We start from the raw sequence: 26,422 nt of genomic DNA, 5'->3' as shown, positions 1-26,422 counted from the left end.
TAACTTCACATATATGTATATTCCTATTACATCTGCAAGGAAACTAAATGCATATTAGGGTTATACGTCGACCCATAATAAGGATGCAAAAGATCACTACATTTCCACACTTCATTCAGTATATAATACTTCAAAATAGAGAAATCTGTTATTGACCCTTCATAATCTACGACCTATTACCACCGTTCTTCAATAATTGTCAACTTTTTTTCTAATAAACTGTCAACATCTAACAAATAATTTTTTATCAAACATCTCCATAACATTTGGCGTAAAAATTTAGACTAAAAAGCTAGCTCATCAGTCAATACTTTCATCTAGTCAAACCAGCCAATAGTTTCAGCCAAAACTCCAGCTAATAGTTTTGCCCAATTTGATGGTATTATATTAATATAATGACCTAAAATTCGATATTAATATAATGGGTATTTAGAGGGCCTTTTTTACAGCAGCCCCATCTTCATCATTTGCTCACTCTCCTCTTCCAATTTAATTACTTCTTCCAACATCTAAATTTTTTTTCTTTATTATCAAATTTAAAATTAGTGTAAAATTAAAAAATATTTTAACGTCGAAAAAAATCAACAATTAAAATCTTTTTTTTTTCAATAAATACTCCAGCAAAAGAAATCATTACAGAATCCCTCGAAAAACAGAAGTAAACTCCTTAAAATTAAATTTCAGAAACCACATCGGAGTTTTTTTCTAACCGAAATTTTAAATCCATATAACATACTTGTAGTCTGCAGGTGAATGAATAAATACATGAACAATCATGGATTCGAAATTTCAAATCATTACGCATCGAACAAACACCAAAAAAAAAAAAAAATCAAATCGACAATCAGTAATGGAGGTATACCGTATAAAATCCATATGTTAAACATAAATTCAAATCAAATTGACATACAGAGCAGTAGTAACTAGTAGGAGTATACCTGTACATGAAGATATCACGGCCAGGTGCCAACATACGGTTGCAGAGCGAGCAAATTCTGAGAAAAGTATTTGACGAACTGTGATTATTGATATTAAAATCAGCTGAATTTCGCCTATGTATGGGTCTTGGTGAAGCAAATTCCATCACCTTTTGATGATCTACAAGTGCATGATGATGATTTTGATCTGATGGTGGAGGGAGCACGACAGATAGATCATCAAAAGAGAAGTTGGTCATACTGGTAGTCCTCTTTATAGGGTAGCGCCGCCTCTTTCCCAGCATCATCTTGGATCCTCACTTTCTCTCTCTAAAGCAATGGGTTGGGGAGAGAGAGAGGGAGAGAAAGTGGAAATGGAGATACAGAGTAGTCTAATAGAGTGAGAGAATCAAAGAACAATTTCGCTGCATGAGGAAGATAGACTGCTCTGCTTCTGTTTGGTTTAGTTAGTTTCTTCAGAAAAGAAGATTTAAAAAAAAATAAGTAAGTTTATCGGTAACAGGTAAATTGGTATGCCAGCGAAAAATATGTATTAAAATTCGTATTATTCATGGTTAATTGAAAGTTCGTATTATTGTTGGAAAATCAGTGAAACCCCGTATTATTTAGGGTAATTTTCCTAATTTAAAATTATGTATAATTAGAGGTATTTGAAGATTGAATATATGCACAAAAATCAAATAGGATAATACAGTAAATAGAGAGTAATATAGACATTTTTTAACAGAAGGTAAAATAAAACAACAAATTAGACGCCATCAACGTGAGGATCATACTTGATGTAAAAATTCCTACTATGTACCCCTTTCTTAATTCCTTTCCATTCAATTTGCTAAAAAAAATAATTTGTCACTGCACAGATTTACTACATTTTTATTTTGTCTAGAGTCGCACTTTCTTCTATATACAAATACAATATATCTCTTTATCACATTCATAAACACAATCTTTCTCTATTATCTTATCTACAAATACAAACTCTGTCCATTTCATCCACATTTCTTTTATAAATTTTTTATTTTATTCTCAAACTAAACACCTTTTAAAATAAAAAATTAAAAAAATAGCAAATGTGAAGGATGAAATACATGTATAAATATTTGATGGTAAACGCTGATATTTAAGCGATCGCTGACCATGGCTATACGGCAATCATTAAGTGCCAAGTGGTCAAGCACTGAGCTTACATTTATTGAGGCATTGACAGATTTATGTTGCTCTCCTGCTATTATTGATCAGATTACCGAGAGTAAGGCAAATCTTGATAGAGACATCCAAATTACTATTTACACAAACAGAAAATGACTAATGTCAAGCCTATCATATATTTCCGGTGTCCTACAAAAATTGCAATAAGTATAGCTTAAGTATTTCTAGGGGTGAGATAAAGAAAAAGTGTACTTTTAAATAAAATAAAAAGATAATTATCAATGTGGATTGAAACTGAAATAAGACGGTGAGTCATAGTAAAAAAAAATTTGTAATAGAATCTATAAGACCGACTAAAAAGAAAATTGTTGAAATTTCTATAATGCAAAAGGAGTAAAAAAACATGCATTATGATTTAATTATAAGAACATATACCAAATTGTGAATTGCATCAATCATATAATAAGAATTTTATTTAATACAAAATACTCCTTACTAATTTGGAGCTCTTTGACCATTTCTTAACATCGAATCTGACTACTAGAAAAGGGGAAAATGAATTATCTTCAAAGATGGGTAATGCAGTGGGCCACAGAGTAAGCTTATACAAAGTTCTCACGTCATTACATTCAATCATAAATTTCCAGCATTGCAAAAAATAGTATATAAATCTGGTTAACATACACATTAGATAAACTTCCATCATTCCTTACTAGTTTATTCCTCCTTCGTAATCGATAAACACTGTCCTATCATTGCAAAAGTAAGTATCCAAACATGTCAAGCTCATTTTGCTGGATCATTATTGTTACTTCTATGTTCTGCAGTTTTCAGCTGTGTGTAGCTGGGAACAATGAAACTGATAGGCAAGCATTACTTGAATTTAAAGCCAAGATAACCGGTGACCCTTTCAGCGTTTTGAGCTCATGGAATGACACGCTTCACTACTGCAATTGGCATGGAGTTACGTGCGGTCATATGCACCAAAGAGTGACATACTTGGACCTTCCATCCTTGCAGTTCACAGGTATTATCTCTCCTTATGTAGGAAATTTAAGCTTCCTAAGAGGATTACGCCTCCATAACAATAGCTTTGGTGGCATACTTCCACCTGAAATTGGTCGTTTGCACCGATTGCAGTACTTGTTCATCCGTAATAATTCCATTGGAGGGGGGATTCCATCAAATATATCAGGTTGCTCTAGCCTTATTGCACTTGACATCTTTGGTAACAAGTTGATTGAGCAAATTCCGCCTCAGCTTGGGGTTTTGCCACACTTAAAATTTATATTCTTGTCATATAACAACGTAACAGGAAGCATACCTTCATCTATGGGGAACTTAACATCCCTCTCTCGACTCTACATGGATTTTACCAACTTAGTTGGAAATATTCCATCCACCTTTGGCAAACTGAAAAACTTGACAGTATTCTCATTATCTGGGTACAAGTTGTCTGGAACAGTCCCACCCTCGGTATTCAATCTTTCCTTATTGAACCATTTAGATATAGGATTGAATTACTTTGAAGGAACTCTTCCTCCATATTTAGGCAACACGCTTCCACTTCTTCAATGGTTTTCTATTGACTCCAATCGATTCACTGGAGCCATTCCTTCTTCAATATCCAATTCCTCAAACCTACAAGTTTTACTATTGGCAGATAACAATTTACAAGGACAAGTTCCATCTCTGCACAAGTTAGCAATGCTAAAACGCCTGACGCTCTACGATAACTCCCTAGGAGATGGCCAAGCAGGCGATTTGGATTTTGTTTCTTCTTTAGCCAACGCCACCTTGCTACAATTCTTTGAGATAGGCCATAATAACTTTCATGGAGTTTTTCCTAGAGGCCTGTGCAACTTCTCAATGGTTAAAACAATGTCATTCTATAGCAACAACATATTTGGAGATATTCCAAATTGTATAGAAGACCTAACAGAACTGCAATCTTTAGGGGCATTTGACAATGCACTGTCTGGGGCCATTCCACAAGGAATAGGGAAGCTCCAAAAACTAAACAAGTTATTTTTGAACGCCAACAAATTAACAGGGCCGTTACCACCCTCGATCGGAAACCTAAATCAACTGACAGTTTTTACCCTGTCTAATAACAGTCTTGAAGGCCAAATACCCACAACTCTAGAAAATTGCACATCATTGATAGGACTGAACTTTTCTCATAACAACCTAAGTGGTGGGATACCCCCACAACTTTTCAGTCTACCAACCTTAGCTATACTTGATCTATCTGCAAATCATCTAACCAAGCCCCTCCCAGAAGAAGTAGGGCAACTTAATGCTCTACAGATTCTTGATGTTTCTCAAAATATGTTATCAGGTCAGATACCAATTTCTCTCAGTAGTTGTTTGTCATTAGAATCTTTAAACATGTCAAACAACAAAATACAAGGCCCCATTCCAGATGAATTGAAGAATTTAACGGGTCTAAGTTCGCTAGATTTGTCATACAACAATTTATCAGGGAAAATCCCGAAATACCTAGCAAGCATGCAGTTGCAACAGCTCGACCTGTCCCATAATAACTTTGAAGGTGAAGTGCCCATTGGCGGGATCTTCAACCATACAAATGCTGGATTTAAAAGTGGTAACAGTAAGCTATGTGGAGGAATACCTGAGCTAGAGTTGCCTCATTGCAGTTTTAGCAGCAACGCTGAGAAAAGAAGATCAAAGCACAAGAGAAATTTGATCATTGCTATTCTTTCTGGGTTTCTTATGGTCATTCTGCTTGTGGCTTCACTAATGTTGTTTTTCTGTAGACAAAGAAAGAGGTCTAAGGAAACAGCAACATATAGCGATGAGGGAAATTTTCCAAATTTGTCTTATCAAGCCCTTTTTAAAGCCACAAATGGCTTCTCCTCAGAAAATTGGATTGGCAGTGGTACATTTAGGATTGTATACAAGGGAATCATTGATGAAAATGGATCAACTGTTGCTATAAAGATGTTTAACCTAGAGTATCATGGAGCTTCCAGGAGTTTCATGGCTGAATGTGATGTTCTTCGAAGAATCAGGCATCGGAATCTCATCAAGATCATAAAAGCTTGTTCAAGTATAGATTATAAGGGGAGAGATTTTAAGGCTTTAGTATACGAGTACATGGAAAATGGAAGTCTGGAAGATTGGCTGCATCCTACAAAGCCAGTAGATAGAGATGATACCTCAAGAAACTTGAATCTTCACCAAAGAATTGATATTGCAATTGATATAGCATTTGCCTTAGATTATCTTCACAACTCATGTGATACGTCCATAGTTCATTGTGACCTCAAGCCAAGCAATGTTCTCCTCGATGATGAAATGGTCGCACATGTGGGAGACTTTGGACTAGCTAGGTTCCTCCAAAATTCCATTAGCAATGCTGATGCAAATCCATCCAACTCTGTTGGAGTTAGAGGAACTGTCGGTTACACCCCTCCAGGTAACTATGTTCTCACTTCTCACATGTTCCCAAATCAGTTTATCAATAATGATCCTATTTTGTTATTACTCATACAAAAAAACCATATTTCTATGTTTCTTTATAATATTAATAATGGGAAAATGACATGCAGAATATGGATTGGGCAATGAGGTATCAACTCATGGAGATGTCTATAGTTTTGGAGTTCTTTTACTAGAAATGTTTACAGGAAAAAGACCTACTCATGAGATGTTCATAGGAAGCTTTAGGCTACAAGACTATGTGAAAGAAAATTTACCTGAAAATGTGAGCCAGATTATAGATCATGATGTTCTTAAAGACATAAAACGAGAGGATGTGGTTAAAAGTCTAGAGGCCTTAACATCAATACTTGCTATAGCCCTTTCCTGCTCAACTGATGTGCCACATCAAAGGTTGGACATGAGTGATGTCACTACAAAGCTATTATCAATTAGGAAGAAGCTACTTGGAAATCACTTAAGAAGGGAAAGAATAATTCAAACAGGTACTTTTCAAAATTGGCTTCCCCCTCCCTGCTGATTATTTTCAGTTAGATAATGATGAAATATGGACACCATTATGGTGCAGGTGCAAGATAAAGATAGATGCCAAACCAAGTTGAAGCGACAAAGAAGACGCTTGTCATGTAACGGATATAAAGAACCAGATTGGCAGATTATGTAACAATGATTCTTCTCAAGAACATTTTGGTACTTTGTCATGGATTTCTCAAATTAAAAACACAAAATCTGGTATGCAGGCGCCGCATCCGTGCTACCGTACGGAGGACGACCCAATAAAATAAAAAATTTACCCACCAACTCCAAGCCTTAAAACACTCGTTTCAAGACTTAAAATGTCAATTTCAGTATTTTAAACCCCTACTCTAAGTCTCAATCTTCCTTCTCAAATGTTTTACTTTATTTTTTTAACTACTTACTCCAACTCTTAAAATACCAAATCCAAGACTTAAAATGTCAATTCCAACTTTTAAAGCTCCTACTCGAAGTCTTTACTTGAAAACCCATGAAGTCTCTTCCCTATCTTGATTTCCGACCACTGAATGACCTCATGGCGCCGAGTGTAATACTTGAAAAAGTATCAGTATATCGGCTACACTTAGGAGGCGTTTAATATGAGAAATGAAAATGAAAAGGAAAGGGAATGCTTAGAGAGAGGTATTGTTGAAGTATTAGTATCATAGATTGTTCAATATAAAAATTTAATGGTATTGTTGAAGTAAAATGGCTCATTATATCATGCGCATCTTATTTGTGTGAAACTGCACATGATTTTTGCTACCTATGGTAAACAAAAAAAACCTCTTTGTTAGTGTTAACAAGGATAAGGATGTGTACATCCGACCCCCAAACCCCATCGTAGGTGGGAGCCACTTAATGATATTGGGTAATGGGAATATTGTTGTTATTGTTGTTTATTTGTTACATTCCATGTCATTGTTGTGATAAAGTAAAAGAATCACGTATGTTATGACAAAGTAATGGAAACATTACCCACACAACCAAAAGAAACATTAGGAAATGGATTTACTTATTTAAACTCATTCTCAACCCTACAAAAAGGCAACTAAAAACTTCCTTAGATATCAACGTATATCTCATATTACACCATTTCCGATGAAATGCTTAATCAAGTTTACTACCCTGCCCGTATCTTAAATAATTATTGAATACATATATCTCAATGATCTGATATTTCACTAAACAATCCAACCAGAAGGATACCCTCATAGCATCTAACCAAAATTAAAATAAACCATAGATCTCTTATGCCAAAGAATATCAAAATCCATCATAAAAAATAATAAACAATGAGCCATATAGAATTTCTAGTTTATAGAAACCAAGTACAAAGATGCTCTACAATCCTGCATAGTGCATGCTGCATAAAAGCACACGTATGAAAACTCTTTCACAACCAGCTACAGCATAGGTTTTTTATGTTTAGACAAGATAACTTGCATGTTTTTTTCTCAAACTGCAACAAATCTTTGGATTTATTAGAAAAAGCAACAGATCAAATATCGCAGCCAAGTCAACACTTCATTTACAATACCAGAAAAGAGGAAATTGTATGGTTGGGGACAGGGGGGCTTCTTGTTTATAATTATGTACGAAGAGATCAATTTTTTTCAAGTTCGAGAACAAACTGAATTGGAACAGAATTATACATTAAAATTCAGAAAAGAGAGCTTCTAAAAAGATAGAAAACTCACCTTAATCAGTAGTTAGTCCTTGAACAATAAGCCATTCACTCCAAATAGAAACCAGTGCATCAACACAAAACTGAATTCAATGCTTACTTGCTTGCATCGACCTGGACCTACATCTTTATAAAACATAATAGCTCAAAATAACAATTACTCCATAAATCTTGAATTCTGAAGACAGTTTCAATGAATCGAGCACTAACCCAAGGCATAAATTGGATGTACACGAAATACATCACAGCCGCCTATCTTCACTCGCAAATAATTTCTTTAAACCATTCACATGTTCTGTGTGAGAACGGAGAGTACTTCTCCCACGCAAAACTCGTCATCAGAATCTCTCTCAACATTTTACTAATAAGGTCTTTACATTCAAACCCCTCACCTCGCCTAGGCGGAACCCACTTTAATGGCATTGCAGCAATATAATGTAATTGGGATCCACAATTCAACAAACAAAACCAAAAACATGTCCCCAAGTATACAAATCATTCATATAATCAAATCATTTTCATTATTCATAAATGGTAACCATTATTACAGAGATACAAACATCATCAATAACAAATATCCTCCAAGATTTCACAAATTTTGCTATGAATTAAACAAAAATATCAAATTACATCTCAAAAAAAGAACCTCAACAAGAAATCCAGTTTTTGTGAGTACTAATAAGCGCAGACAATAAACCAGCAGAAGAAATAACAAAAGGACTAAAAATCATCCCTTTACCATCACGAATATCCGCTAAAGCCATCAATCCATCAGCAAAATCCTGCAAAATCGACAATTTCTTCATCAAAATCTTCATCTTCAAAACCTTCTCTTTTTCTCTCACTTCATCAGAACTCTCTTCTCTAGCTTCCGAAATCTCAATACTCGAACTCAAACACTTCAATTTCTCATCCAATTCCTTTAAATCCTCCCTTTTCAACGCAATACTTCCAACATACCCAATCAACTCCGCCCAAGCACTAATCTTCTGTACCTCGCGCGCCAGGCTAGGTTTTAAAAGCCCTGACTTCGATAGCCAAACAATCTGCTCAACAAAATAGTAGATTCCCTCACCGCCATACGCGAGTAGAGAGAGAAAGTAGAAATGATTATCGCGATTTTGTTCTTGTGCTGACGAGCGTAGAGCGTTGACGTCTTGGATGAATTTTCCGAGACGGAAGGCCTTTCGGCTTAAACCAACACTTGATTCGAATGATTTAAGGCCGCGCGTGAGTGGATGCGCGTGGGGGAGGATGGAGGAAGAGAGGATGAGTTTGGAAGTGTAACGAGATATTTTGAGGAGTTTGTCGACTCCATCGCGTTTTGCGAGGTAAGCTTCTAGATGGTTCAAGAAGTCTCTTTGTTTCTGCGTTTTTGCTGCCATTGTCGTGGAACAAAAGCTTGAAAACGATGTCGTTTAAAGTGGTTATGATGAGTTTGTTTAGTCTTACGAGATGATTTGGGGTTCATTGGTTCAGTGAAGGAATCGCGGGAAATGGACAAAATTAGAGTTATTCTATATAATGATTGCTTCCAAAGATGACGTTTTGATAAGCAAGTTACCTTAACTTGTTTCATTTTCTTAAATATTATTCACAATAATCTCCCTTATTGTTCATCTTCTGTGAATAATTCCTACTATTAATTATTTCTAATAATTCAATTTTTGTATATTATTTACTAACAGCACCCATTTTCATATTTTAACTGCTTACCGTAGATACCTATTAGCCATTACACTCATTTCTTCTTCACCTTATGTTTTTTGATTGGTCTTACCCTACTCCTCTTTGGTGGTAAATATCAATAATAGCCGATTAAAATATAGAAAGGGGTGCTGTTAGCAAATAATATACAAAAGTTGAATTATCTAAAAATAATCAATTGTATGGATTATTCCAGCAAATGGACAATAGATGAGATTATTATGCACAATTTTTCCTTTATTTATTTTACAATTAAAATTAGATTTTTTCATTTTATTATTGTTCATGTTGGTTTGCATTTGTGCGTGTATATTTTACATATTTTTTTATATATGTTAAATTTAAATGGAGATTTTTTGGTGAAGTATAAGTTGTGAATAATTATTTAAAAGTAAAAAAAAAAAAACCAATGACTAATACATGATAAATAATGAATATACAATATGAAATTAATATAATGGATAATGAATATGCATAATGAACTTAGTATGAAGTATGAACGTATGATATTAACACATTATTCACCATTGAAACCTGTTATCGAACAATAATGACTAAATTATTGTTAGTGTTGGAAACCATTATATATTGTTGAAACATAATCCATAATTTCACCTTATTCTAATTTCCAACTTAGAACTTTTTCATAACTAACGTGACGCAATTTTGCCATTAAAAACAAATTATTAGTGTCATCAAAGTGAAAAAAATGCTTTTTATTCACAAAATACTAATCAAATAGTGAATAATTTTATTAACTACTAAGCAGCTCCTAATTGTATACTCGTGCTTTTAAGTGAAAACACCAATTAATGGCCTTTACAATTGGGATACACATAAAACCAATGGACAAGAAAAATGTGGGTAGCAATGAATAAGTAAATTGGGACTATTCATTAATAAATTAAACGAAGTTACCCTGTTGTATTGAACACCGACTATCTACAAAGTATAATCAACAAACTCATGGCTCTCATGCACTATATTATTCTTTGTTTAACTTAATGTCAAGCTTTAAAGATAATGTCATAGTCGCTTAAAATGTAAAATTTACATCGTTATTTTACTTGGAATATTTGCTAAAATTTAGAATGATGCAACATACAAATCATGGAAAGATGCAAATTAATATGTGCAAATTTTCTAAAACATATGTTAAAAATATTATAAAACATTATTATAAAATTATACTCACAAATTACATAACAAAAATGTGAATAAGGAAGAGGAAACAAAGACGATATGCACACAAGCATAAACAATGCAAACCAAAACACAAAATAAGTGTTTTATGATATTACTTTAAGGTACCCTTTACACGTGTATTTGATCTACTTTGTTGCATCAATCTCTTCTATCCAATGCAATCTATCATTTGTGTCTTTTTCACAACAAATTTAACTCATCTTCCATACTCTTGTCCTTTAAACATGACAATTTAATCAATTTCATTTTGGCTCATTTTAGCAAATTTCAACTTTTTCGAGCTTTCACTGCTTAGCTTTTCGCTCATCAATACACAAGCATCCTCTTTAAAGGAGTTGTTTCTTGATATAACAAAGTTGCTATTGGACATATGACTATGTAGTACTTCTATAATATATAATTTAAAAGTTACCTATTAAATCTGCATACTTACCCTATTTTTAAGATTTATTTTTTATTTTAGTCTGTTTTATTAATATATATTATTTATTTTGGATAATGATCTTATTTTCTCTTTTAAGCACAATAATTCACAAAGTTATTCTCTTTCTTCGTCTTAACTAATCTATCTACTTCTTTTTTATCTCATCCTATAACTTATTTTTTCATTAAAAAATAAAAAATTACCTAAAATAATTCAATCTTTTCATAATTTTCTTACAATAATTCCACCTATTGATTAACAATAAATAATTTCAACGTTAAAAGGTATTTTCCTATAGTGAACTGGTAATCTAAGTTTTATTTTTTTTTAAAAAAAAGATAAATTAAAATAAAATATCAAAAATTATTAAAAAATAAAATAAAAACTCTTATTCTTTTGATATTCATGATGAATTAGTAGATTAAATTATTGTAGAAAATCCATAAAAAATTAGATTATTGTAGCTATCTTTTTTTTTTTTCAAAAAAAAGCAAGAGTGTTTATCTGAGACTGAGACTGAGACTGAGACTGATACGGAGGGGAGCAGAATTATTAAGGTAGGGTTTTACTTTTGTAAGAAACCTCTGTTATTAGCTTACAACTTCTCCAATGGATTCCAAGACAAAGCAGAGCCAAAATCAAGATGATACAGTAGCTCCTTCTTCTGTTTTGACTTATCTCGACCCTCATTACTGGTCTGTTTTCTCTTTCCCTTTTCTAATAATGTTTTTTCATGTTCATTTTTTAACCAAAAATACTGCTTATGATAAAAAAAAATGTCTCTAATTTAGTATTTCTCTTAGGGACGAAAGATTTTCAAAGGAGGAACACTATGAATGGTTGAAAGATTACTCCCATTTCCGTCACTTAATTCTGGAACACATTCAACCTAATTCCTTTGTAATTTTTCTGTCTTTGTTTAATTTGACTTACTCATATTTTCATGTTTTTTGTGGGTTTTGATTTTTTTAGGTTTGGGGGTGTGATTTTGATTAATTTTGGTGGAAATTATGGAAATTTTCAAATCTTAATAGGTTCTTGAAGTGGGGTGTGGAAACTCCCAATTCCATATTTGGCTTACTAATGTTCTCATTTTTGTGGGGTTTGACTTATTGTTGGTTTTTAGTATGATTTTGATCAATTTGGATGGAAATAATTGAAATTTCAAATCTTTTTTAGGCTCTGGAAGTGGGTTGATGATGAAATGTATAGAGATGGGGTTAACAATATGTCACTTGCATTTTTTTTGATTTGTTTTGGATTTTTGGCATGATTTTGATGAATTTGGATGCAAATAACAGGAAAGTCCAAAACTTAATCATGGAAAATCCCAATTGAGTTTTGATTAGTTTTGGGTTTTTAGTGTAATTTGATGAATTAGGATGAATATAATCGAAAAGCTTAAATTTTTTTATAGGTTCTGGAATTGGGTTGTGGAAACTCCCAATTAAGTGATGAATTGTATAGAGATGGGATTAAGAATGTCACGTGCACTGATTTATCTCCAATTGCTGTTGAAAAAGTGCAGAAGAGATTGTTGTGCAAGGGATATAAAGGTTTGTGCTTTTTTTCCCTGTTATTTTTGTGAAAATTCTTGAATTTTCGTATCTTCCTTGCCGTATGACTTTTTTCCCTCCATTGTGATAGACCAATGACTTTACTATTTTTGCCAATCTTGATTCTTTTGATTTGTTGCTGCTTCCAATTATGGCTTAAATAGTGATTTTGGGCAAAATTTGTGGTGTTTCCATTGAATGTATGTAATTTTTGGTTTCCGTTGAACTTCACCGGGAATTACATAGATTTTGAGACTTATGACTTGTAAAAATCATAATTTGATGATCAAAGTGTCCATCTTTTTCAATTCATGCTTGTATTTTGTAGTAGTTTTTCTTTATACTGAAGTTCAGTGTGAATTATAGAAGATTTGAGGTTTTATTAATGCGTGGGAAGTCAGCTTGTTGAAGTATTCAATCTGTGTTTTGTGATAAAAAAATATTAGGGGTATAGCAATGTTGAGTATCCGTTATCCCGGGATTGTTGAATGGCTGTGATTCTTTTTTTCTCAAATGTTAGAAATAAAGGCTATGGTCGCTGACATGCTGGACTTGCCTTTTGCGGATGAAACTTTTGATGTGGTCATCGAGAAAGGAACAATGGTAAGAATAAAAGGCTTGGATTTTGCTCTTTCTTTTGTAAGTGCGAACACTTATTTCGTCTCTTTGGCTTTTAATCTACCAAGTTTGGATGCACTTGTGATTCAAGGATGTATTGTTCGTGGACAGTGGTGATCCGTGGAAACCGAAAGCTGAAACTGTAAAGAAGGTCAAGGCAATGCTTCAGGGCATCCATCGGGTCTTGAAGCCAGATGGTGTCTTCATATCGATATCTTTTGGGCAGGTAATGCAAACTGAAATTGTTTCGTCAATGAACTAACAAGGAAAAGCTGCGGAAACTTGCACCTAGTTTTTCTTCTTACTTATTTGTTAACATTCTGTTGCAGCCACACTTCAGGCGTCCGTTATTTGAAACTCTTGATTTTACATGGTCAATGAAATGGAGCACCTTTGGTGATGGATTCCATTATTTCTTCTACACCTTGAAGAAGGTAAGAATAATTGCTTCCTTATATGTAATATCTGTGAACTATGGTTTGGTTTAGAGTGTGAGAACAATGAATAACAATTACTATATGGAGGTTTACAATGCAGTTGGGTGAAGGGTTTTAAATCGGAGATATGAAGCTAAGTGGTTGATCATTTTTTTGCTTATTGAATCCTTTTTAGGGTTATAAGAGAGCGAAATGGAAGGAAGGATACAATTTTCTTTCCCATTAAATTAACCAAAACCTTAAAAACTTTGAAAGATGTGAAAGTAAGATTAGATTAACCCTTCCCTCTCCGTACCCTACATTGATAAAATTGGTTCCGAGATGTCTTCTAATGTACTTAGGCAGTAAAAGCCTATGGTTATCTTTAGAAGCTCTCCAATGTCTTAAAAGCAAGGACCTATGTTGCTTAAACTCAGCTACAAGGGAAAAAGTATGTATCGGGCTGGCGATGGAAAGCGGTAAACGTGAAGTACTACAATAGGGTTGGTGTGGCATGCAATAAGTGAAGTACCCTATTTTGTCCCCACTACAAGAAGTAACAAGTTAATTACCCGTGGAACTGTGCTATATCCGTGTTGAGTAGTGAGGACTACAGGTGTGCCACGGGTAAGGCCACTAAAAGCCCGTGACACGGCCCTTTTAAAAGGTCAATATTCTAAAAAGAGTTGGACTTTTGACGGGTCAACCCATAATTAATGTTAATGAGCCGAGGCGAGCTTTTAGTGGGTTGGCTTCAATTTACTCACAATTTAAAAAAAAAATTCTTCCATCTTTGTCTACTAGCTTAATTTCATGATACTCACATCACAATCACTCACTCAATCACCAATTTGAAGGGAATTCAATAAACCCTGGCTTCTGCTGACTTCTGACAAACTCAAGCATTATTGGATTTAGATCCATCATCCTACATTAGAGGCCAAACACAGAAAAATCATTGCACCAAAAATATGGTATCTCAATTTATGGGAATAAGTCGAGATCGGGTTATTGAAGTGATACTTCAGCAATAAGGTTTGTAACGTTGTCTCGAAATACTCCTAATAACCCATACAAGTACCTTTATTGAAAAGATGTTGATTGTAATTTTAATTAATGTGATGGGGCGATTCAAATGGCCCGACATGATCCATACAGGGTTTTGTTTTGACTCGAGTAGACCCAACCCATTAAAGAAATTGCCCCCATTTTGACTCGCCCTATTAAATATTTTTATTGAGGACCATAAAAGTTAGAACCTGGTCTACCCTTGTAATTGTGATGCAATTTTAACATTTTTGTCCAATATGAAACACTAGTCTTGTTTGGTAATTAACTGTATGGCTATAGTTGCCTTAAAAGCTTTTGAGTTGTTGGCTGGTCAAACATCTAAAAAGCTTGCTTGATAAATTACTTTTACCCAATTTTTAAGCCGACTTTTATTCTAGTAATCAACCAATAATCAATGATATATTTCTTCAAACATCTCCATCGTTAGTTGACTTATGCTTATAGTTAATGTCCAATAAAAATAACCAATAATATCATTTGGTCAAACAAGCCAACTGAACTAATGAATTACCCAATACCCCCTAATTTTCCTCATATACTTGCATTCTTCCTAAGATGATTTGCTTAAAACAAAGTGTGAAATATGTTTACCAATTTATAGCTTTATTATGCCTTTCTAATGCAAATAAAAGATTATTCCCTGTCACATTATTACAGGGGACAAGATTATTGAACAGTAATCAACCTGGTGGTAGTGTACTGAATGAAAAGGTGGATTATCCATCACTTAGCTTGTTTCAGGATGAATTGGAAGGTGAAGATTACATATTCAGGACCAATCTTGATGGTATGGAAGAAAATTAAGGTGGTTAAGTCATAAGTGGGTATGGAAGGGGGTGTTTAATTGATATTGACACTCCACTTATTTATAGTGGGGATGCCATAATCATACTCCTATGTCTTGTAGCCCCCTTTTAGTGGTTTTTATTATAGCTCTCTTTGTTTCATTAAGTGTGTAATATTTTCGTTTTCTATATGAGAGCTTTTTGGAAATATTGTGTTAAATTTAATGGAACAGACAGAGTACTATTTAAGGGTGATAGTAGATTATGTGATAAATTTTTTTGTGTGAGGGTAATTTGACTCGAACGAACTAATTGATTGTTTCTAATTGAATTCATTAAACCTTTTATCAACCAAATTGGCTTTTAATAAATTTTGTTTTTGACTAGGCTAATTACACAATTAATTCCATACAAAAGCAATTACACCAACACAAAAACTTTTAGTTAGATCCCATAAGTTGCTTTACATCAACCATTGTACTATACTATCCTAGGAACTAGTAAGTAGTAATTAAGTAAACATTAGTGCTACATAGAAGATTTGAATAAATAGTTAAATACAAATGAAAATATTTAATTCTCACGAAAAATTTAAAAATTCATAATGAAGAAAATCAGTTCCTCACATTTAACACTTTGAAAAAATTTGAGTTATCTTTTATTATTTGTCTTCGTTGCAGTTAACTGCACAAGTTAAATTAATGCATAACATGCACTTTATGTATTGGGCGTTCTTAATTGATTACATAAATTAATTACTCGCAATACAAGGTTTTTAAATTTAAAATGGATAAAAATTTTCAAGCGTAAGCCCATGATTTTATTTTAATGTAAGTTGATTAACTAATATGCATTCATCAACTTCACACTTTTCTTTAATACTACAAGTAAAATAATTAACAAATTCAAACTCGATTTCATAAACAAAATCGTAGATCTGAAAATAAGAAAATTAAGATCTAAAAACTTTTTAAGTGAAATCCAGACCATAAAATGTTTTGTCTTGTCAGATGGACATTACTATTTGTCGCCATTCTTTTCATTTTATCGCCACCCCTCCTAATGAAATTACGAATTTGCCCATGAACTTTAAAAATTTACAAATATGCCATTGGAGTTAATAACTTTTCATTTTCATTTTTTTAAATTTTTTTTATTATTTTTATTTATATTATTATTGTTATTATAATAATTATTATTTTTGTTATTATTATTATTATTATTAATATAATTAAACCACAATAATAATAATAATGATAATAATAATAATAATAATAATAACAAAAATAATAATAATTATAATAACAATAATAATAAAAAAATTTTAAAAAACAAAAATAAAATTTAAAAAAAAAAAATAGTCGCACAAAACGTGCGACTCCAGTCGCACGGTCGAGTCACACGTTCTATGCGACTGGTTTTTTTTTTTTTTTTTTTTTGAATTTCGACTTATAAAATTTCTTTTGTTTAATTAATTCATTTTTTAAGTTGTTATTATTATTATTATTATTATTATTATTATTATTATTATTATTAGTATTATTATTATTATTATTATTATTATTATTATTATTATTATTATTATTGTGGTTGTTATTATTATTATTATTATTAAATAATTATTTTTGTTTTAATTATTATATTTAATTTATATTTTTAAATGTTATTATTATTATTATTATTATTATTATTATTGTGGTTTAATAATAATAATAATTATTATTATTATAATAACAACAATAATAAAAATTTAAAAAAAAAATAAAAATTTAAATGAGGTGGAATAGTTGTCCACGTAGGACGGTGTGGTCGGCTTGAAGTCATCAATCTTACTGGGGCCGTAAACAATATTACCGCCATATTCATTTGGGTTAATAACATTTAAAAATATAAATTAAATATAATAATTAAAACAAAAATAATAATTTAATAATAATAATAATCACAACCACAATAATAATAATAATAATAATAATAATAATAATAATAATAATAATAATAATAATAATAATAATAATGACAAAAATAATAATAATAACATTTAAAAATATAAATTAAATATAATAATTAAAACAAAAATAATAATAATAACAACCACAATAATAATAATAATAATAATAATAATAATAATAATAATAATAACTTAAAAAATGAATTAATTAAACAAAAGAAATTTTATAAGTCGAAATTAAAAAAAAAAAAAACCAGTCGCACAGAATGTGCGCCTCGACCGTGCGACTGGAGTCGCACGTTTTGTGCGACTTTTTTTTTTTTTAATTTTATTTTTGTTTTTTATAAAATTATTATTATTATTGTTATTATAATTATTATTATTTTTGTTATTATTATTATTATTATTATTATTATTATTATTATTGTGGTTTAATAATAATAATAATAATAATAATAACAAAAATAATAATAATCATAATAACAATAATAATATAAATAAAAATAATAAAAAAAAATTAAAAAAAAATGAAAATGAAAAGTTATCAACTCCAATGGCATATTTGTAAATTTTTAAAGTTCAGGGGCAAATTTATAATTTTATTAAGAGGGGTGGCGATAAAATAAAAAGAATGGCGACAAATAAGAATCGGGTCGTCGGATATTTCCTTTGATGATTGCATATTTATCATACAAACTGTGCATAATGTCATCAGGTAGTGGACTAGAAATCATGTGGCCTCTGCCTGCGCAGGTATCCTGCCGTTCACGCTTCATATTGCTTTAAATTTTTTTGGTGAAATCATATATCCTCTGTTTTTCCAATTCTATCCGATAGCGAGTGTTATTTCAAAATATTAGACCGAAATACTTAGGGTTTAAATCCAAATCTAAGTTCATAAAATAATTCGACCATTGCAACCATCGTCATCGGTAATAGTTCATCTCTTTGATCCACCCTAATGGTAGGGAACCAGAGCTCCTCTGTTCTTCCCATTCTATCGATTTTCAGTATATTTACTCTCGAACATCCACCGATATGGCAAATGCCCAGGTCAATTAAATAAATGGAGGAGACTGCGATGTGAAAACTGCGACAATTTTAAAGACATCTCTTTTGGCGTATACATTTCATGATATGATCAAGTATCAACCCTCAGAGGTGATTTATTCCTTCGAAATTCATTTCTTGTTTACTTCATCAATCACGTCTATTTACTTAATATTTGATTGATGTTATGTGCTTCTTATTTTACTACTAATTAGAATTAAATTTACTCTGCTGAATTACACTAAATTGAATTGAAGCATACTTTTTAGAATTTATGGGTAGTGAAAATATCAATGTAAAAGTGATGATGAGCATAGAAAATTCGAAAATAAGTCGAAGATAACGCACTTACTGCGCTGACTCAGGTGATTACTTCTTAGGAGTTAGGTCGGAGATGACACAAAGATTTAGAAACAATGCAAAAGTTTGTATTTTTTAGTGGGATTATTGTAGGGGCATATTGGAAATTATCAAGACACATATTGCAAATCATCTAGAGACTATTTTGTTTCATAATTGCCCTTTGATGATAGCTGAACATAAATAAACTAAGTGGGTGCTTGGCACAAGGGATTGAGAATCGTGAGACTTTAAAACGAGACTTTTAAATTGAGATTTTGAAGTGAAAAAAGTCTCATCCCTTGTTTAAAATCATAGGGACTTAAAAGAAAGCGATAAAATGAAAGTCTCAACTCAAATACCTACCTAATGTCTTGGGGGACTTTCTTCCATTTTAGTCCCATTCCCTGCTCTCAATCCCATCAAGCAAACAAAAACTTAAACTTATTTTGAGGCAAAGTCCCATTCCCTTCCTCAAATCTCTCATGCCAAACACCCCATAACAGTACATTGATGCATACTTTGGAGGTGAAGTCGATAATAAAAAGAGTAACGGGTTATGTATTCATAAGTGAAACTAATGGTACGTTGAAAACGTGGCATATATCTACCTCTCTACTTTGCTCATATCTTCCACTATAAAAAGCGAAATATGTAAGGGGCTTAGATTCACATAATGCTTCATTGAAGAAATTGCCAAGCACCTTAGTTGAGTTGTTACATTTAAGATATCTAGACCTCTCCGGCGATACACGGATCTCTATGATTCCAATATCCATTGTGGACTTTTATAATTTACAGACATTGAAGTTATGTGATTGTAGGAGTCTTAAGAGTTGCCAGGGACTTCATTAAATAATTAATCTTAGGCATCTAGATATATATGGCTTAAACAGTTTGACACATATGCCTCCAGGAATGTCTCCAGGGATGTATAGTTTGACATGTCTGCATAAGCTTACAAGGTTTGTAAGAGGTGGAACCAACAATGATGCTAATTATTGCAGACCAGTTGGAGTGGGTGCAAATGGGCTTAGAGACTTGCGATGTCTTGCAAATCTCAGTGGCAGTCTGGAAATTAAGGTGTAAAAAGGTTCCACACATGATGCATCTGAAGCTATGGAAGGGAGACATCTTGTAAACAAGCCACATCTTAGGGGTATAAACATATATTGGAAGCTCATGCCTGGTCCGGCAATTACTACATATATAGTGGAGATAATAGTGAAGGGATCAACACGCAAATATTACTTCAAGGCTTTCAACCCCATCCTAATCTTAGAATGTTGGAGTTGTGGTGCTATTCTGGTGAATGGTTTCCGAGCTGGGAGGGATCTTTAATGAATCTCGAAACTTGTCTCCCAAATCTTTTTGAAATAAAATTTCTTGGATGCATAAGGCTGGAGCATCTTCCATCTTTAATTTATTTGTGTCATTTAAAGTCCGACTTAGTGATTGAGAAAGTTGGAGTATGTAGAGTACTGGTAGTCGAGGTGGAGTAAAAAATTACCACTATTGAATTTAGGGGAGGATGAGATAGGAATGAGCATTGGGGATAATCTTGAGACTGATAATGAGCAGAAACTACAGCAACGACAACAGTCACTAACAAGATTGTGACATAATCATTTCCTAAGCTTTCTTTTATGTTTAAAATAGGGGAGTGTCCTAACTTGGCAATTTTTCCTGTGTGTCCAAAACTGAAAGCATTGAAAATGAGGGGCTTCAATGAAGCTGTGGGCCAATTATCGGCATAAGTTTGATACTTTTCATTCTTCTTCTAAGTTGCGGAAGGAACAACCAGGAAGCTTATGGTAGAGCTTCAATTGTCTTCATGCAGAGTCTTTCCTGTGCATTTCTCATTTGATGATGGAGTGTGACCTTGATATAGAGAAATTGACATCAGGGCAGATGTTTTAGCGCTGTCGCCTTTCCTCTTTTTACTCTCTAGTGATATATCAGTACTGGAAACTAAAGTCTATCAGGACGAGGAGTGCGGGATCATATTACTGCTTTGAAGAGTCTATGTTTGAGCTCCCTCCATGTGTTGGAATTGCATGATTCCACAGCACAAAGAGAGGAAGAGAGAAAGGATGATGTCACTGATACTATCATTCCTTGGAGAGGCCTCGGTCATACTCTTCGTTTGGCATCTTCCAAAGCTAGTGAAACTGCCAAAGGGAATGCACCATTTGACTGCTCACCATTTCCTTGACATTTCATATTGTAACAATTCAAAGAACTACCAGAATGGATAGGATTTTATCATCCCTTCAATCACTTCTTATTCAAGATTCTAAAAGCTTAAAATCATTGCTAGAAGGGTTGCACTACCTCAGCTCTTTACGCATACTTGATTTGTTGGAATGCTCACGAGAGTTAAAGGAAAGATCCCACAATCCGACTGGTGTTGATTGGCCCATCATCCAACATATCACCCACATTCCCTCTCCACATAGGAGTATAACAGATTATATTCTCCATCTTTTTTAGTTGCATCATATGTTTGGCGAATCCTGCTCTAGACTCTCCTCGTGCTCTTTAAACTTTTAAAGTGGATTTCATCATTGTTATAGGTTCACTGAGTGGAGCGGTTTCACTTATGTTTTCAGTCCTCCAACTTATTTCATGCTTGGAAAATCCTTTCCCAGTTGAGGTATTTAATTACATCTCTTAACTTCTGTATGTTTCCTGATTTATTTCATGAACTTTTGTACATTTCTGTATGAGATTGAGAAATCTTTGACCGAATGGTATTGTAAGTCATCTTGTATAGCTCATTTATTAGAAGTCGAACAAAATTAATTTAGTAGCTTTAAGGAAGTTCAGCTTGAGAATGGTTATATTTATATTGCCAGGATTGTATCCACTTACTAGCAGCTGCCACTTACTGTAGTTCATTCAGTTTTGATAAGTTCAATTCAACTCGTGTTACCAGGGTCGATACAGACTCGTGTCTCGGTGTCTTGAGTGTCTAATTTAAAAGTCCACAGAATACGTATTTTCCAGAAATTAAAACTTAGAGGTGGCACAAGTTGGGTTTGCCTGAATTTGGGTTGATTATAGATTGGACTGGTTGATATCTGATAAGTTCTGGATATCCACACTTGTAAAACACTTTTGGATATTCCAAAGTAATACACACACAATTATTTATTTGAAAAAGCTTATTTTGGGCAGATTCAAACTTTTTCGACTCATTCTCGTTGGTCTTAGATATTTCAGATATTTGAGCTTCTTTTGGATATCAAGTATCGGATGCTTGGATAAGAGGTGATCAACTGCACATGGTCTTTTTTTTCTCCCGTATATGAAAAAGTTAATAAATAAAACGTTAACTTTATTAATAAAATAAATATATAACTATAAATAAGGCGTAGAATAAAAGTATTTTACAGGGCCCCAAATTTTATAAGACGGCTCCGGCTCGGATCAAATATACAAATGGTTTTTTCTGGATATTAGATATTTTCCCTTGCTGCGTTTTTCTAGGCATCGTTTAAATGATAGGCTTTGAAAAAACATACCTGAGTCCGGTGTTCGAGTTTGTCCTCCGACTTGTTATTTAAAATATCTAGCATTTGTGAAAGATTAGGAGAAAAATTGAATATCATGAATTAAGGGAGAATACTACTGTACTCTTTAGCTTCATCTATTTGCTACAAAAAGTGATATTTTTCTTGCAATGTTATTATCAATAAGAAACTGATATGAGAGTATCAATTATTTCTTACACTACATAAGATAAAAGATTATCATTTGTGATCATAAAAGTATTCTATACCATACATCATATCCAGTAAATTCCGCTTATAAAGTTAGGGTCTAGGGTAGATAACATAAATATCATACTTGTACCTCATGGAAGAAAGGACAAGAAAAATATAGTTAATTATACCCAAAAAGCTAAAGCCCTACCAAGAAAGCAATGAAATTCACAAAATACGTATTGATGTACACTTAAAAATATATACATCTATGTTGATGTATACTTAAAAAACAAATGAATTAACCTAGCTAGTTGTATTGCATGCATGCTGTAAAAGACAAACTTTTTTGGGCATTTGACCATACAAAGAAATTAACTTTAAGAAATGTAAATTGGTTCATAAAGATTGAGCAATTAGACATTGAAAACCCACCAAAACCCAAGTAATCTCACATCATATTTAGCTATTTTACTCTTGTTGCTTCACCTTTCACCCCTTTTAAGGTAAAATAAAACTCTCTTTATGTTATCCACTCATTCCTTTTGGTTATACCACTTTGGATGCATTATATATTAGTGATGAACAAAGGTTTCAAGCTTTACACTTACGTGCGTTTAAGCTTCTTTTCTTGCATGCTATCTTTTTTTTCTATCAAAAGTTAGATCACATAGAAGATAATTCATCATGAATTTGGATGCATGTTTGACTTGAATATATGATGGGATAAAGATTCTTATTATATGATCTAGAATCATTTTTAGAAATATAGATATAGATATAGGTTTAGATATGACAATGAGTAGTCAATTAATGGTTTTGAACAAAATGGGGTTGTAGATATTGAACTTGATTGGTATCTTAATTTATTTTTGTCCACCCATTGGTTGGACGTTTAACTAGTTCTGTTCAACTTTGTTTAATTTAGTGTGGAAAATATTTTGTTTAATTAGAGTGAAAACATAATAATCATTTTGATGATTAGATAATAGAGAACCTTTTTTTCTAGTTAAGATAGACAGAAGAAATGAAAGAATTGAAGAGGTTTTATTCGATTGCATGCATATCTCCTCCTCTCTCCTTTGAGGGATACGGTTATGATATGTTTGCTATCTCTCCTCTCCGGACCCTGACTTTGTGCGAAATACTGAGTTGATGACCAATACCAACACCAATTGAAAGATAAGAACAACAAAAATTGAATTAAGAATCTAATATGAAAAAAATTGAATTCCAATAAACAATTATAAACATCTCAATATGTTTATAATGACAATGACATCAAAATACTCCTATTGCATTTTCAACTTATAAATTGGAAGTAATTTTCATCATCTCTCAGTTAAAAAGCAATTATCACTTTTTTAATTAAAATTTTAAATTCAATTTTACTTTTATCTTCTTTCTGCCTACGCTATAATAAAGAAAATAAAAAACACGTTAAAAGGGTTATTGGATTCCAATCATATGTGTCCCGTCTTCCTTTCATTGTAGTCAAGAATATCCAATAAATTTAAACTTATAACAAAACTTTCTACAATGCAACCAAAAAAAGCAAATAAAAGTCTCTCTTTCTTTTCACGCAAATCAAAATAGAAAAAGCAATGACTACAGACAATTTAAGTGGGTTATACTTTATATTTAAAGGGGACTAGTCAAAAATTATACCCAACTTTTAAATTGAATTTTGCTCACATTTTAACCGTATCAGATTTGCAGAAAGACAAATTGTATTTTCTTCTTTCTTTCTTTGTTTCTGAATAATCTCAGTATTTTGTTTGGATACAATAAATGTAGAGGTTGTATTTTAGTTGTTAGACTTGTGTGCTTTACTGTCATTTTCTGTTGGATTATATTCTACTACTTGTTTGCAGGTGCCAGGTTTATGTTGGTAGTATCTTCTGGTTGTATCCAGCAGTTGCTGAAGGAGATTCTTACCTACCTTTTGTATGCTGCTGAACGTCATCATCACATTAGTCTTGTTTGCACCAGTTTATGATACTCGATACAAGATACACTCGAACATCCGAATGGATACCTCTATTTAAGTCATTTGTTTAAAAAACCTATAGATATTGAGTTGGTTCAATATACAAAGATGAGTGTTTTGGGCTTTCTCAAAACCGACATCCTATATTTGCTTTAGGGAAAAACGGTTGAAAAAATGATAGAGAATGAGAAATGGTTTAAAAATGATAGAGAATAAGAAATGGAAGAATTAGTTTTCTCATTTTAGGATTAAATACGTATGGGCGAAATAAAAAACTGAAAGTATGCAATACTTTAATAAGTAAACAAGCTAAATCAAAAACACAATATAAACTATTATCAGCAAATTTTTAAAACTTTAAATTTAAAAAGTTGGACGCACCCTTAAACTCAAATAAATTACCAAAAACTAAAGTTGGGGTAGTCACTTGATCCAAATTTCTACATTCAACTAAATTATAAAAATAGTACTATACTACTAGTCAATATCTTATACTTCTATGATCTAAAGTTAATATATTAAAATTTTTAAATTTAATTTTTTTATTAATAAGATGAGAGAAGAGAAAAACTAAATAAGAATTAAACTTTAACTGAAAAATCAATCTTTCTCTAGTTGAAATATAATAGTATATGCATATGCATGGTTATATTTAATAATTTAGTAGTTCAAATTTAATTAATATGTAATGATGTAGTCATATTACTTTTATATTCCCATAAAGATAAAAAGGCTTTAATTAAGGGTGCTGTAGTTGATTGATATCCAGTTACTAACAATTGTCACCAAAGTGATGTAGTGGTTATACTAAAAGTTAGATTATGGGAAACACTTACAACTACAAGAGCTTTATAAATTCAAATTTTTTTGGAGCAAAAACCTTTCTACTAGCCAAATTATTAGTATTCATTTTTATATTGATTAATATTTATGAGATTACCAACATAATATAAATAAATAAATAAATAATTGGAAAGGCCGAGTAAAAGTTTGAACATCAAAACCGTATTTGAGCAAGGGAGGCCCGATCTTAGCTGACTATAACAAAGATTTGTCACTACGTATTTATTTATATATTTACAATATTGTTGGAATTAAAAAAGAAAACAATTATAATGAAGAGAAAATATAAAATAATATCAATAAATATACATTGTTATATTTAAAACGAAAACTTTATATAATTATTGTACTTTGTAATGTGGTATTTGTCTTCAACAATTGTGTTAACAGCTGTTTTTGGACAAGATGGTTTCATAACGAGATTATCAATTTGAGTTGGTCTAATTTGCGTGTGTAATAATCTGGGCATTTTTTTATTTTCTGGACATTTTTAAAATTTTTAAAGGTATCAGTTTTGACCTTAAAGGTATCAATTTTCAAAATTGATAAATGCCCAAAAAATTAAAATATTATTACACGTGCAAATTGGGCCGGCCTAAATTAATAGTCTAATAATAAGACCTTCTTGTTCAAGTTTTTGTGTTTGTGTTAAATATTTTGAATTTCTGGATATTTAAGTGCATAACGAAATTAGTGAAGAGTCAATTTCAAGGGCAGCCTTAAAATCAGAGGTCAATGTGTAGCTTGTGAATAAGAAACTCACTGATGGTGGTCATGTACTCATGCACAAACGACACTCTTGAGGAATAATTTTTTTATCATGTGAGATACTAATGACAATAATAATAATGTCAAAGTTTTATTTATAAAATATTAAAATCAGCTATATAAATCATCATAATAATGTCAAAGTTTTATTTATAAAATATTGAAGTCAGCTATATAAATCATCATAATAATGTCAAAGTTTTATTTATAAAATATTAAAGTCAGCTATATAAATA

The 26,422-nt window shown here is 32.1% G+C and overlaps 4 protein-coding genes and 1 long non-coding RNA gene across 6 annotated transcripts; 3 read left to right on the top strand and 2 right to left on the bottom strand.

Annotated features, from left to right (window-relative positions):
- Positions 1-703: 703 nt before the first annotated feature.
- Positions 704-1,380, bottom strand: LOC130828500 (FCS-Like Zinc finger 5-like). The gene has a single exon (XM_057694480.1). It carries the CDS (start codon positions 1,223-1,225, stop codon positions 845-847), a length of 381 nt encoding a protein of 126 aa, XP_057550463.1. The 5' UTR covers positions 1,226-1,380; the 3' UTR covers positions 704-844.
- A 1,073-nt stretch (positions 1,381-2,453) lies between these two features.
- Positions 2,454-7,691, top strand: LOC130828436 (probable LRR receptor-like serine/threonine-protein kinase At3g47570). Of its 2 annotated transcripts, XM_057694433.1 has the most exons (3): positions 2,456-5,529; positions 5,663-6,037; positions 6,121-7,691. In XM_057694433.1, the coding sequence occupies exons 1-3, from the start codon at positions 2,865-2,867 to the stop codon at positions 6,129-6,131; spliced, it is 3,051 nt and encodes a 1,016-aa protein (XP_057550416.1). In that variant the 5' UTR covers positions 2,456-2,864; the 3' UTR covers positions 6,132-7,691. The 2 variants fall into 2 exon arrangements, with proteins under 2 accessions (XP_057550408.1, XP_057550416.1); XM_057694425.1 differs by having other exon boundaries at positions 2,454-5,529; positions 5,663-7,691.
- Positions 7,692-8,242: 551 nt separating this feature from the next.
- LOC130828446 (peroxisomal membrane protein 11A) lies at positions 8,243-9,608 on the bottom strand. The gene has a single exon (XM_057694438.1). It carries the CDS (start codon positions 9,138-9,140, stop codon positions 8,403-8,405), a length of 738 nt encoding a protein of 245 aa, XP_057550421.1. The 5' UTR covers positions 9,141-9,608; the 3' UTR covers positions 8,243-8,402.
- Positions 9,609-11,601: 1,993 nt separating this feature from the next.
- Positions 11,602-16,037, top strand: LOC130828427 (uncharacterized). Its single transcript, XM_057694412.1, has 7 exons — positions 11,602-11,787; positions 11,896-11,992; positions 12,510-12,648; positions 13,169-13,251; positions 13,358-13,492; positions 13,596-13,700; positions 15,411-16,037. Exons 1-7 carry the CDS (start codon positions 11,702-11,704, stop codon positions 15,555-15,557), a joined length of 792 nt encoding a protein of 263 aa, XP_057550395.1. The 5' UTR covers positions 11,602-11,701; the 3' UTR covers positions 15,558-16,037.
- Positions 16,038-16,330: 293 nt separating this feature from the next.
- On the top strand, positions 16,331-24,453 carry LOC130828421 (uncharacterized). Its single transcript, XR_009047384.1, has 3 exons — positions 16,331-16,368; positions 18,205-18,650; positions 19,795-24,453. It is a non-coding gene; the product is annotated as an uncharacterized LOC130828421 (long non-coding RNA).
- The last annotated feature ends 1,969 nt before the right edge of the window (positions 24,454-26,422 follow it).

This window comes from Amaranthus tricolor, chromosome 1 (genome assembly GCF_026212465.1).
Source record: "Amaranthus tricolor cultivar Red isolate AtriRed21 chromosome 1, ASM2621246v1, whole genome shotgun sequence".
NCBI classification, from domain to species: domain Eukaryota; kingdom Viridiplantae; phylum Streptophyta; class Magnoliopsida; order Caryophyllales; family Amaranthaceae; genus Amaranthus; species Amaranthus tricolor.
The sequence above is the reverse complement of the archived record's forward strand: the minus strand, read 5'-3'. Positions and strand labels throughout refer to the sequence as shown.

Excerpts from the sequence above, each read along its gene's own strand:
- LOC130828500 (XM_057694480.1), bottom strand. The coding sequence starts at position 1,225 with ATGATGCTGGGAAAGAGGCGGCGCTACCCTATAAAGAGGACTACCAGT.
- LOC130828427 (XM_057694412.1), top strand. The coding sequence starts at position 11,702 with ATGGATTCCAAGACAAAGCAGAGCCAAAATCAAGATGATACAGTAGCT. Across the intron at positions 12,649-13,168 it reads GTTGTGCAAGGGATATAAAG|AAATAAAGGCTATGGTCGCT; the intron begins GTTTGTGCTTTT and ends CTCAAATGTTAG. Across the intron at positions 13,493-13,595 it reads TATCGATATCTTTTGGGCAG|CCACACTTCAGGCGTCCGTT; the intron begins GTAATGCAAACT and ends ATTCTGTTGCAG.
- LOC130828446 (XM_057694438.1), bottom strand. The coding sequence starts at position 9,140 with ATGGCAGCAAAAACGCAGAAACAAAGAGACTTCTTGAACCATCTAGAA.
- LOC130828436 (XM_057694425.1), top strand. The coding sequence starts at position 2,865 with ATGTCAAGCTCATTTTGCTGGATCATTATTGTTACTTCTATGTTCTGC. Across the intron at positions 5,530-5,662 it reads TGTCGGTTACACCCCTCCAG|AATATGGATTGGGCAATGAG; the intron begins GTAACTATGTTC and ends AATGACATGCAG.